The 13,260-nt window shown below is 31.8% G+C and overlaps 1 protein-coding gene across 1 annotated transcript; it reads left to right on the forward strand.

Moving 5' to 3' along the window:
* The first annotated feature begins 727 nt into the window (after positions 1 to 727).
* Positions 728 to 4,122, forward strand: LOC112738345 (serine/threonine-protein kinase RIPK). The gene is made up of 5 exons (XM_025788756.3): positions 728 to 1,557; positions 1,790 to 1,925; positions 2,008 to 2,144; positions 2,241 to 2,364; positions 3,309 to 4,122. Exons 1-5 carry the CDS (start codon positions 1,174 to 1,176, stop codon positions 3,881 to 3,883), a joined length of 1,356 nt encoding a protein of 451 aa, XP_025644541.1. The 5' UTR covers positions 728 to 1,173; the 3' UTR covers positions 3,884 to 4,122.
* The last annotated feature ends 9,138 nt before the right edge of the window (positions 4,123 to 13,260 follow it).

The raw sequence follows: 13,260 nt of genomic DNA on the forward strand, positions 1-13,260 counted from the left end.
CAAATAATAATGGTCAAAAACAAAAATGTCAAGTGAGTTTAATATATAGTAAAACATATATACACATATAATTATTATTTGGTAATTTGAGTATGAGAAATTATATTTACGTTGCTTTTTAATATATTATTAAGTATACACTTTCATTTTATAATAACAAAGACAATTTTTTGTGATTATAATTCAAATGACATAATTTCTCATATTCATTTAGAGGTCTTATCTTTGTAAAAAAAAAAAAATAAAGATAATTTTTTATTCTTCTGTTTGTTTGTTCTCCTTTTTTTTCTCGATATATTTTTCGGGGCTACTAGAACTCCTCTTTAAACAGCATATGTTGGAAGAAGGTCAACGATAACCCAATGAGTTAAGCGAAGGGGTAGGGAGTAAAAATAGGATTTTTAAATGAATATTATTTGCCGTATGAAAATATTTTGGTCCGAAGAAAGTGCAGCTTTGCAAGACTTTGTAGTTTATGTCACATCTATCCCTTTGGAAAATTAGAGGAAATATTCTTGAAGGTGCTTTTGAAATCGGAAAGGTTGCAAATTATTATTACATATATAATAAGATAAGAAGACGAGCCAAAAAAGTTCCCTTTCCAAACTTATAACCATTAATGCATCAAAGTCAAGGAACGGAGGGTAGGCATGTCATTTTGCTTTGATAATTACATGGTAGACTTGGGGTTCCCCATTTAAATCAAATAATAATAATCAAAATCTTAATTAATTAAGTTGTTCAAATCTTTTGGTCTTTTCTTGCTTGCCAAACAACCACTACATGCAAGTATCGAAAACTTCTCTCTTTCTATAAATATACACGCACACACAATTAAAGAGTGCAAGTATTCCAAATTGCATATACCTACACAACTAATAAAAAAGAAATTAGAACCTAGACGGAGAAAAAATCAACCAAAGAAAGAAGGTAGAAAAGCCTCTCCATTTTTCTCTTGGTGCAGTTGAAGATTTTGAATATTAGAACTCTCTTTATTTTACATTCTCTCTTGAAAAGTCCAAAACCTCATTTTCCATTTCCACCTTACCACGCACACACTATCTCTCTCGATCCTTCTTACCTAACACTCTCATATTCCCACCAAGTGCATCACCATATAAATATACACTAGTATCACATCATATCGATTCATTGATAGAAGAAAGAAGAAGAATGACATTCATGAAAGGAATATGGAAATCAATGTTGCCGGGTTGTTACAAAGGAGAGTACCCATCAAGAAAGCCGAAGAGAGTGGTTTCGACGAAGCCAATATGTTCGCAGAGGATATCAGTGAGTGACTTGAGCTTCCCAAGCACAACATTCTCGGAGGATCTGTCGATGTCGCTGGCGGGAACAAACCTGCATGTCTTCACGCTGGCTGAGCTCAAGCTCATCACTCAGCATTTCTCGTCCAGTAACTTCCTCGGTGAAGGCGGGTTCGGACCGGTTCACAAGGGCTTCATTGATGACAAGCTTAGGCATGGCCTTAAGCCTCAGCCTGTTGCTGTTAAGCTCTTGGACTTGGATGGCTCCCAAGGCCATAAAGAGTGGTTGGTATGTATATATTAATATAATCAAGGGATCGGAAGTCGATTTTATACCTACCTTTGCAAATAAAATGTTATTGTGTACGCAAGTGTAATTGATCACATTATTATAAATATAATACCTTGGTAATTAATGATATAATAAGTGGTTAATTATGAATTTATGGTAATAATTAGTGTTTTTTGACTTGTGGGTTCTAAGTTCTAACCTTGCTTGTTTTGGTTTTAATTTGCAACAGACTGAAGTAGTTTTCCTGGGTCAACTAAGGCATCCACACCTTGTGAAGCTGATTGGATATTGCTGTGAAGAAGATCATAGGCTTTTGGTATATGAATACTTACCAAGAGGCAGCTTAGAAAATCAACTATTTAGAAGTAAGATATTAGCTAAATAATTAATTTTCTTTCAATAATAATCTTCATATTGGATTAATTAATTTACTTCTTTTTTTCCCAGGATTCTCAGCATCATTGCCCTGGTCAACAAGAATGAAAATTGCTGTTGGAGCTGCAAAGGGTTTAACCTTTCTCCATGAGGCAGAGAAGCAAGTCATCTATAGAGATTTCAAAGCTTCAAACATATTGTTAGACTCTGTAAGCATTAATAATATATAAATAATTTCTCTCTCTCTCTCTCCATTAGAATAATTATTTATTGAACTCATTCAATATAATGAATTATGGTTTTAGGATTACAATGCAAAACTATCTGATTTTGGGTTAGCAAAGGATGGTCCTGAAGGAGATGACACCCACGTTTCAACTCGTGTTATGGGAACCCAAGGCTATGCTGCCCCGGAATATGTCATGACAGGTATATTTTATTTCTTATTCAATTCTAACTTTTTTTTTTATTTGCTGTGCTACAATTCTAAATATATATACATACTCCATTTTCATTTTTTTGAATCATATATACATCCATACATATACTAATTTAGGCATTAACACTAGAAGTGATGACTTAGATCAATATTATAAGGACAACCATGCTATGCTATATTATAAAAAAATTAGATCTCATTCGTATAAAATATATATATATAAATATAAAATATTTATTAAAATGGCATTTTGCAGTTTCTAGCGTTTGAATTCAAGAATTCTGTTGACCATATTAATTAATTAGTAATTACACATTTTTTACTATTACCTACGTTTAACTGATAAAAAGATAAATTTATACGTGTTTATTAATACACTAGTTACATATAATTGTATTGTATTTTATATACATAACAAAAATGTACACCAATTATTCTATTCGTTCTCATTTATCTATCATTCTATTAGATAAATTAAAATAGAATAAAACAAAGGAATACAAGTTTAGCAAATACCTATATATAATCAAAATGAAATGGATATTGTCATCATTTTTATTTTGACAATAATACTCTATTTTTTAACATATTTAAACAAAAATATAATGAATAAATAACATGTAAGAGAATGAAAATATTCATTCTCTAACTATAATCAGAAACATATATTTATTTAGCTTTTATTACACCATTGATCATGCACCGCCATTTTACATTTGTCCACAAAAACAATCTTAGGAGAAAAAACACCTTGACATTTCTAATGATAGTTAACTGCTAACACGGTTGTTGTCAACTTGTACCTAACTCAATTTTAATAATTATTAAACCTTTACCTCAGAATTAATTGTAATTTATTATAGCATAGCTAACGAACAGTCTAACACATTAATGTTCATAATATCTTATATTTATTATATTTTTTGTTGTGTAGGTCACTTGACAGCAATGAGTGACGTGTACAGCTTTGGGGTAGTATTGTTAGAGCTTCTAACAGGAAGAAGATCAGTGGACAAGAGTAGGGTACCAAGGGAACAAAACCTTGTGGAATGGGCAAGGCCAATGCTTAATGACCCAAGAAAACTTGGAAGGATAATGGACCCTAAACTTGAAGGGCAGTACTCTGAAATGGGATCAAGAAAGGCTGCAGCATTGGCCTACCAATGCCTTAGCCATAGGCCCAGGAACAGGCCCACTATGAGTGCTGTTGTTAGGGTTCTTGATCCCCTTCAGGACTTTGATGATATTCCAATTGGGCCCTTTGTGTATACCGTTCCTAATGAAAGTAATAATAATAATAGTGGTGTTGAATCTTCTTTTTCTCCTTCTCCTTCTCCTAACAAGGAGAAGAAAAGTGGACATCATCATCATCATAGGCGACCACATCCACTTGCTAAATCACCTAAGTCACCAAGGCCACATTCACATTTAAATTCAGAGAATGAGAGACACCACACGAATAGAAGATCATCAACAAGTGAATCAGATTCTCCACCTTCGCATAATTAGTTAGTATTTACTATGCGTGGCGTATAATATAAATATCTTGTTGTACATGTATATAGATATTTTTCTCGCAACCATGTTTTTTTATTTAATTTTGAATATATGGTGCGTGCCAACTGCTAGCTACCCTAACTGGCCAAGTGTAATGAGCAAGAGTGAAAAAGAGAGAAAAACAGAGGGACAAAATGAGCATGCAAATCTGTAATAGTCATTGCAAGGAAAACATGTTTGAGTTTTTTTAATGGTTTTTTCATTATTCTTCTTCTATATATTTAATTTAGCTTTCTTATTATTAGCTTGTATAGTAAGGGGTTTTTTATTTAAATTAATTAAGTATTTTATTTACTAAAATGTGCTACCTGTAAAATATTTATGTTTTTTCACTGTTATTATATATCTTGAGTATATAGGCAGAAAACAAATAATCACATATAGTTCAGATACTATGCCGTCAATAAATATATTTCTTTTAACTGTTTATTTGATACCTGTTATATGATTAAATTTTAATACATGAAGTAAATAATATAAAAAAAAAGTTGAATGCTACCCAACTCCTCTAAAATAATATGTAAGTTATCTTTCATGATGTGTTAAATTTTAATTGGTCATTATTTTAACCAAGTTGGGTTATTTTGTAATTTATTATTTGAAATGGGTAATGGTATAATTTTTTAAAATATCAAAATCTCATTCCCGTTAATTGAAACACATTTCCACTCCTTACTAACATAATTAATAGTTAATTTGGTTATTAAATTTTTTTATTAAAAAAATATATCTTTATTTAATTACATAATAAAACATACATTTATATGTAAAATATAATATAATAAACTAAATCTATTCAAGGTACTGAAAATATAATTAAAATCATGAACATATAAATATAATAATAAAATTTGTACTCTAAACAAGTAAACATATGTTTATCATACATAAATTATTTTAAAAAATTGAATAAATTGTTAAAATTAATAACAAAAATTTAAAATAATAAAATTTAACTTTCTTATCGTATTTTTTATAATATTTTATTTTTTTAATTTTTAATTTATTAATACTTTATTATTTAATTAATGATTAAACAAATTATTTTTATAAAAAATTATTTTTTGTATTATCTTAAAAAAGAGACTAATATAACAGTTTAAAAAATTACGTAAAAATAATATTTTAAATAAAAATATTTAATATTAAAATTTTTAAATACAAAAATAAATTGTACAAATATTTAACAGATAAATATGAAATACATATCTAAAATAAATAAAATATATAAATAGAAATACTCTTGAGAAATAGAGAATTATTTTTGTCTGTTTTATTTATTTTAGCCATGTATTTCATATTTATCTCTTAAATATCTATACAATTTATTTTTGCATTTAAAAATTTTAATATTAACTATTTTTTATTTAAAATATTATTTTTACGTTACTTTTTAAACTGTTATATTGGTCTCTTCTTTAAAATAATATAAAAAATAATTTTTCATGAAAATAATTTGTTTAATTATTAAGTAAATAATAAAATACTAATAAATTAAAATTTAAAAGAATAAAAATACTATAAAAAATACTTGTAAAAAAGTTGGATTTTATCATTTTAAACTTGTGTTATTAATTTTAACCATTTATTCATTTTTTAAATAATTTATGTATGATAAAAGATATGTTTATTTGTTTAGAATATAAATTTTATTATTATATTTGTATGTTCCTGATTTTAATTATACTTTTAAGGACTCTGAATAGATTTATTTTATTATATTACATTTTGCATATGAATATATATTCTATCATAATTAAATAAAGATATATTTTTTAATAAAAAAAATTTAATAACCAAACTAACCATTAATTATGTTGATAAAGAATGATCCACTGCAGGAAGAGGGATTGAATGAGAGGATAGGAGATAGTGATAAGGTCAGCACTGGCTATATTGGGAAGCACGGCAAAGTTACGACGAGAATTTAACGACGTTGTTAAGAGACGACGACGACGACGTTGGTGCTTCTTTGTCACGATGGCGATGGAAGGACGGAAGCTACGCGATGAAGAAAGAATGCAGGTGTTGAGTCTACAGCGGAATTTTGACTTCTAATAGATAAAAAGTAATATGAAATTGAACACTACTCACAATAATGCATTCGCTATATATTTTGTAAAGAGGAAAAACAATATGAAAGATTTTTTTTAACTAACTCTATAAGATGATGTGAATAAGGATATTGTTATTGTTACTGATATCAATTACAATTCTTGAGATGTATATATAGTATCTCTATGCTATAACTTCAACGAATAAGAATAAAATTCTCCGACAAAAACTCCTTACTAAACATTTTGAGTTTTCTCCTATTAAAACTCATTTTTTTTACTTCCTAAAATTACTATTATCCTTCCTTTATTCTCACAATTCTCCACCTCGGTCACAATTTGAAATCTACTCAAATTTTAGACGATCAAAGTGTGGTATTCATATCTGGTTGCATCATTTTTACAATGACTGCCTACGTGCCCTTGTTCAGGATCAAACCAATCGTAATTCCTCTATTTCTCCATGTATTGCCTAACATGAAGCAATATTGAGCAATTCCAAACAGTGTTAGAACTTGTTTCCTGACACTACTTTAGTCAACATATCAGCAGGGTTTTCATCTGTGTCTACTTTTATAAGAGAAATGTTACCTTTCTCTATAACATCGCGCACGAAGTGATATCTTACATCAATATGCTTGGTACGAGCATAATGAACCTGATTTTTAGCCAAATGAATTGCACTTTGACTATCACAACTCAGATTCACGCAATCTTGCTTCAACCCCAAATCATCTAGAAGACCCCTTAGCCACAATGCTTCTTTTACCCCTTCTGCTACTGCCATGTACTCAGCCTCTATAGTAGATAGTGCCACTGTAGCTTGTAACATTGATCGCCAACTAACTGGAGCACCTTGTATTTTATATACATAACCAGTCGTAGAACGTCTTCTATCTAGATCACCAGCATAATCAGAATCAACAAAGTCGCTGATTTGACATGATTTTCCACTAAAGCATAAACCTGTGTCAATGGTACCCTTCAAGTATCTTAATATCCACTTGACTGCTTCCCAGTGTGCCTTACCCGGGTTTGCCATGAACCTGCTAACAACACTGACTGCCTATAAAATATCTGGGCGTGTACACACCATAGCATACATTAGGCTACCGACTGCGCTAGCATAAGGTACATTTTCCATGTAAGCCTTATCCTCTGCTGTTGTGGGAGATTGTTTACTAGAGAATCTAAAATGTGGAGCCAACGGCGTTACCACGGATTTAGCATTTTTCATTTCAAACCTTTCAATGACGCGCTCAATGTATCCTCTTTGGCTTAAGAATAATTTTTGGCTTGATCTCTCTCTCTTTTAATTTTCATGCCTAATATTTTTCGTGCAGCACCCAAGTCTTTTGTTTCAAATTCTTTACCAAGTTGAACCTTTAACATATCTATCTCTACCTTGCTCTTAGAGGCAATAAGCATGTCATCCACATACAATAGAAGATAGATATAATCACCTCCAGAAAGCTTACGAATGTATACACAACAATCATAATTATTTCTGGAAAAATCTTGTTTTAACATAAAGGAGTCAAATCGCTTATACCATTGCCGAGAAGATTATTTCAATCCATATAGCGATTTCCTCAAGCGACATACCTGACTTTCTTTACCCTCAACCTTGAAACCCTCAGATTGATACATGTAAATTTCTTCCTCTAAGTCACCATGCAAGAATACAGTCTTCACGTCTAGTTGTTCCAACTCAAGATCACCATGAGCGACAAGACTTAAAAGCACCCGTATGGAAGTGTGTTTCACCACATGATAAAATATCTCATTGTAATCAACACCTTCTTTCTGTTCAAATCCCTTTGCTACTAACCTAGCTTTGAATCTTGTACCATCTGACTTAGTAGGATCTTTTTTTCTTTTATACACCCACTTACAACCAATTGCAGTCTTTTCCACGGACAATGGGACCACATCCCATGTCATGTTCTTAAAGAGATTGCATCTCTTCCCCCATAGTGACCAACCAACTCTCTCTATCTTTGTCTTTGATAGCATGTTTGAAGGTGACCGGCTCATCATCTTCCACTGAGAGTGCATAATCTACCAAGTTTAGCTGCCCATAATGTCTCAAAGGCTTGTCTGACCCGAACTTCTGAATAAATTTATAATTTCTCTTTGGCCTAGTAGATGCCAAAGAATCCTGCTGCTGCTGTTGTAATGCATGTGCATTTTCTCGCTGAATTTTCTCAATGTCAAGTTCATCCTCTGCGTCATCTCGAGTAGCATTAGGATGCTCCACCTGAACATTATTAGAGTCTATTTGTTGGTATTTAGACTCTATCTCCACCACTTGAGTATTTGAAGTTTTTCCAACATCACCATCATCTGGCACCACATCTTTAGACAAAGCTACCATAGATCGTTCATCAAAGGTAACATCCCTGCTAATTACAAACTTAGAATCATTTACACTCCAAAGGCGATAGCCTTGAACCCCTCTTGGATACCCCAAAAAGATTGCCTTCTTAGCTCTATCATCAAGCTTATTATCTTTGACATGATAATAGGCTGTGCATCCAAAGACTCTAAGTTTCTCGTAATCTGCATGTTTCCCTGACCATACCTTATAAGGTGTGTCTCCATCTAGAGAAGAATGTGGGGATCGATTCACTATGTAGCAAGCTATAGCAACCGATTCTGCCCACCATTCTTTGCCTAACCCGGAATTAGAGCGCATACACCTTGCCTTCTCAAGTAGCGTACGATTCATTCGTTCAGCGACTCCATTCTGTTGTGGTGTTTCTCTAACTGTCCAGTGTCTTGCAATGCCTTCTCGGTCACAGAACTCCTTGAAAGTCCCATCCGTGTACTTTGTGCCATTATCAGATCATAGAGTTTTCAGCTTCCTACCTATCCGGTTTTCAACCATTACTCTCCACCGCTTAAAAGTATCGAATACCTCATTCTTATATTTGAGGAAGTAAATCCAAACATACCTGGAATAATTATCAACAAAAGTAACAAAATACCTGGAACCACCCTTGGAAGTAACTTTAGCCGGGCCCCAAACATCAATATGCACGTAGTCTAACAACCCTATGCTTTTATGCTTGCTTGTAGAAAACTTCACCCTATGTGCCTTTCCATACACACAATGCTCACAAAATTCCATTTGTGGTTTCTTCATATTCTTCAACAAACCTTGTCCACAAAGCAATGATAGACCTTTTTCTGACATATGTCCAAGCCGCATGTGCCATATTCTTGTGCAATTTGTTTGATCTCTACTTCCACCGATTTCAACTGCTAACTCACCTGTGACTGTTATCCCCAAAAGAGAATAAAGATTACCGTGACGAACTCCCTTCATCACTACCAAAGAACCACGAACAACTTTTAGTACCCCATTTTTCGCAACTATTTTGCAGCCATTTTTCTCCAACAAACCTATGGAGATAAGATTTTTCTGCAAGTCTGGAATATGCCTCACATCCTTTAAGGTTCTTACTCCTCCATCATGCATCTTGATTCTTATAGTACCCAACCCCACAGTTTTACAAGCATGATCATTGCCCATTAAAACTGTGCCACCATTTATGCTTTCATAGGTAGTAAACCACTTCCTATTTGGACACATATGGTGAGAGGCTCTTGAATCAAGAATCCACTTACCGGAGATTTCATAAGATTATTCTGTTACAGAGTAACAATCTTCCTTATCATTTGAGACGTAGCTTGCTTCTTGCTTTTCTTTTGGGTTGTTGTTGTTCTGTTTCTTGAAAGTTATCTTCTTATTTGGACCATTTGCTTTGAAATATCCAGCCTCACCACATTTAAAGCATGTTCTCTCCGCGTGAGGTCTAGATTTTGGTCTAGACTTTTCACGCTTATTACCTTTTCCTCTTTCATTAGTCCTTCCTCTAGCCGCGAACAATCCTTGTGCTTGATCATTATACTCTCTTTCATTTGAAGATGACATTACACTTGTAGCAACCTTACGTAGATCATCCGCTAAAAGTGATGCCCTCGTCTCATCCATGGTCAGAGTGTCACCCACCAGCATCAATGTCTACACCAAATTTTTATAGGAATTCGGTAATGAAAGTAACAATATGAGTGCTTGGTCTTCATCATCAACCTTCACATCTATATCCTTTAAGTTTGATATGATCCTGTCAAACTTATTAATATATTCTCGGATTGAGGTGCCTTCCTCCATCTTGCATGTATACAATTTGGATTTTAAGTAGATCCTGTTAGTTAGAGTCTTCGTCATGAAGTTACTCTCTAACTTTAACCAAATGCCTGCTGCAGTTGCTTCTTCATTTACCAAAAAAGCAATATCCCTCTCAAGATCTAATTATTCCCAATCCTCATCTTTCATTTCCTCTGACTTTTTCACTTTTTCTGCCAGTGCCTTGTGTAATTTTTGTGATATAAGCAGATTTTTCATCTGCATCCTCCAATAGGAAAAATTATTTTTCCCATTGAACTTCTCGATTTCATATTTGCCTACTTTGACATTACTACTAGTAGAAGCCATTATATTCAAAATTGAATTTTACCACTCAAATAATGAATAATATAACGTTGGCTCTGATACCAATTGTTGAGTCTACAGCAGAATTTTGACTTCTAATAGATATAGAGTAATATGAAATTGAACACTACTCACAATAATGCACTCGCTATATATTTTGTAAAGAGGAAAAACAATATGAAAGATTTTTTTTTAACTAACTCTATAAGATGATGTGAATAAGGATATTGTTATTGTTACTGATATCAATTACAATTTTTGAGACGTATATATAGTATCTTTATGCTATAACTTCAACGAATAAGAATAAAATTCTCCGACAAAAACTCCTTACTAAACATTTTGAGTTCTCTCCTATTAAAACTCATTTTTTTTACTTCCTAAAATTACTCTTATCCTTCCTTTATTCTCATGGCAGGAGTGGAAAGGTGCTTCAATAAACGGAAGTGGAGTTTTGATATTTTAAGAAATTATATCATTATCTATCTCAAATAATAAATTACAAAATAATCTAACTGTGGTTAAGATGATGACCAATTAAAATTTGACACATAATGAAAGGGAACTTACATATTATTTTAGAGGAGGTTGGGTAGAATTTACCTAAAAAAAATATTCAATTAAATTGACAAGATTATTCAAAACTAAAATATAACAAAACAACACAAATAAAACAATATTGTCATTCCTAAAAGTACAAGTATACTCTATGTGATCATTCCAACTTTCCTACACAAAAAAGTACGTGTCACTAGCCCACCCACCATCAGCTCACCCCTCCTTACTCCTGTCATCTCATATTGTCACCTAAAATAAATAAAGTTAGACTAGTGTTGCTATAATAAGACACAAAATAAACACATGATAAATAAAAGATAAACAAATTTACTCGGATTCATTAAAAGATGGAGAGATAGAATTATCATCAGTATCACTATCTTCGTCATTCGTATCGTCTTCTTCATTCAAATTTTAAAGTTGAAGTACCGGGAGGTCGACAATGTCAATCTTTTCTAAAAGTACAGTAAAAATGTTTGAAATTTTAATTTCAGATATTAATCTAACAGGTTTGATTTAAGATTTTGGAATGATTCCTCTTGTACATCGTCATTTTCTTCAGTCTCAACCATACCTCTTGGTTTGCATTTGGTCATAACTCTCCAATTAGACCTAGACCTTTTGGGGTATTGCATGTAATATACTTACCGTAAATTTTGTGCTAGGATGAATGAATCATATCTATCATACTTTCTAGAATGATTAACCTCGATTATCTTATAGTCTTTGTGCATGTGAGTGCCTTGAGGCCGTACGTGATCATACCATTCACAATTGAATATGACAATTCATTTGATTAAGGACCCAGATACTTAATTTCTAAATTTTTTTTCAACAAACCAAACCAGTCATGTTCACCTTACCCAGCATCGCCCTTCAGAAAAATCGCCGTGTTGTTGGTTGCTCTTCTTCGAACATGTTCTGGTATATGAATTTTCATTCTATTGACCTTTATCATAGTCCAACTAGTTCATTGTCTATTAGGACCCTCAAATCATATTACGCAAGTGAAGACATATTACACCATTGCGGGAATCCTGGCATATGTTTTCTATTCCATAGAACATCTCAAACAATCTCCAAATTTCATCGACTTCAAGACAATTTAGAAAAATGTATAAGTGGGCTAAGATTAGTTTTATGAAGTCCAACCAACTGGTTTATTTCCTTTTCCCGAGCATGCTAACTTGATTGAATATAGACAAGGTAGGTTCAAACGAGCAATCACCACAGGAGTCAATATTACGCCCAAGTCTTGTGCGATTAAATTAGACGTGAGGCTTAAAATAGTAAGAACAAAAGTAAATGATTTCCTTCGACAAGTACGTCTTACACACAGATCCTTTTACACTAATTTTATTCTTGATCGACCTCTTATAAATATTTATTTGACGTTCAAATGGATACATCTATTAATATTATATCAGGCCACAAACACATACTTCGTATGCCAAGTAAATAGAGAGATGTTTCATGACATTAAAAAAGACAGAAGAAAAGATTCTTTTTAACTTAGCTTGTATAGAATGACATTAAAGAATCCTATGGATAACTTTAATTTTTATTTTTTTTATTTTAATTAACTTAACCAATATTTTTCTTTTTATTAGCAAAAAAATTGTAAAGAAAAAAAAATTCTTTTATGATGAGTCATTCTATCAATCTGCCAAAAAGTGAAGCAGGGTAGAATTTTTATATCGCCTTCTAAAAAAGAAGAAGCAGACATGTTCATTTAATTTGTCATCCTACCTATTACGTAATTTTATACAATGGCGAATTATTTTGTTCATATTGCATAGCTGATATTAGTGAACTTATCTTTTTAAAAAAATAATTAGTCAGTAATAAACTAATAAAACATTCAAATAATTTTTTAACCCAATAATTAGATAAAGACAAGGAAAAAAAAAAGGAAAAGGGAGAAAAGACAAAGTTGACTAAATATTTATTAGAGAGTTATTATCCTAAATTTTTTCTTTATAAAATGACGAGAAAAACTTCACTCTCCTTTAAAAGATATCTAAATAATATTTCTCTTTTTCTGCTAGATTAAAATAAGCTATCTTTTAGTCCAATAGACCAAAATATCATTCAATAATAATTATATTCATATAAAGTAGTAATAATTATTTAGTTGATTCAAATTTTATTATTAATATAAAATATATATTTATAATAATGTAATAAATTTTATTTATTATGGTGCATAATATAAA

Source organism: Arachis hypogaea, chromosome 13 (genome assembly GCF_003086295.3).
Source record: "Arachis hypogaea cultivar Tifrunner chromosome 13, arahy.Tifrunner.gnm2.J5K5, whole genome shotgun sequence".
Classification (NCBI taxonomy): domain Eukaryota; kingdom Viridiplantae; phylum Streptophyta; class Magnoliopsida; order Fabales; family Fabaceae; genus Arachis; species Arachis hypogaea.

What these genes read in the sequence shown, in the direction of transcription:
- LOC112738345 (XM_025788756.3), top strand. Translation starts at nt 1,174, where the DNA reads ATGACATTCATGAAAGGAATATGGAAATCAATGTTGCCGGGTTGTTAC. An exon ending in AGAAAATCAACTATTTAGAA is followed by an intron (nt 1,926 to 2,007) that starts GTAAGATATTAG and finishes TTTTTTTCCCAG; the next exon opens with GATTCTCAGCATCATTGCCC. An exon ending in CCCGGAATATGTCATGACAG is followed by an intron (nt 2,365 to 3,308) that starts GTATATTTTATT and finishes TTTGTTGTGTAG; the next exon opens with GTCACTTGACAGCAATGAGT.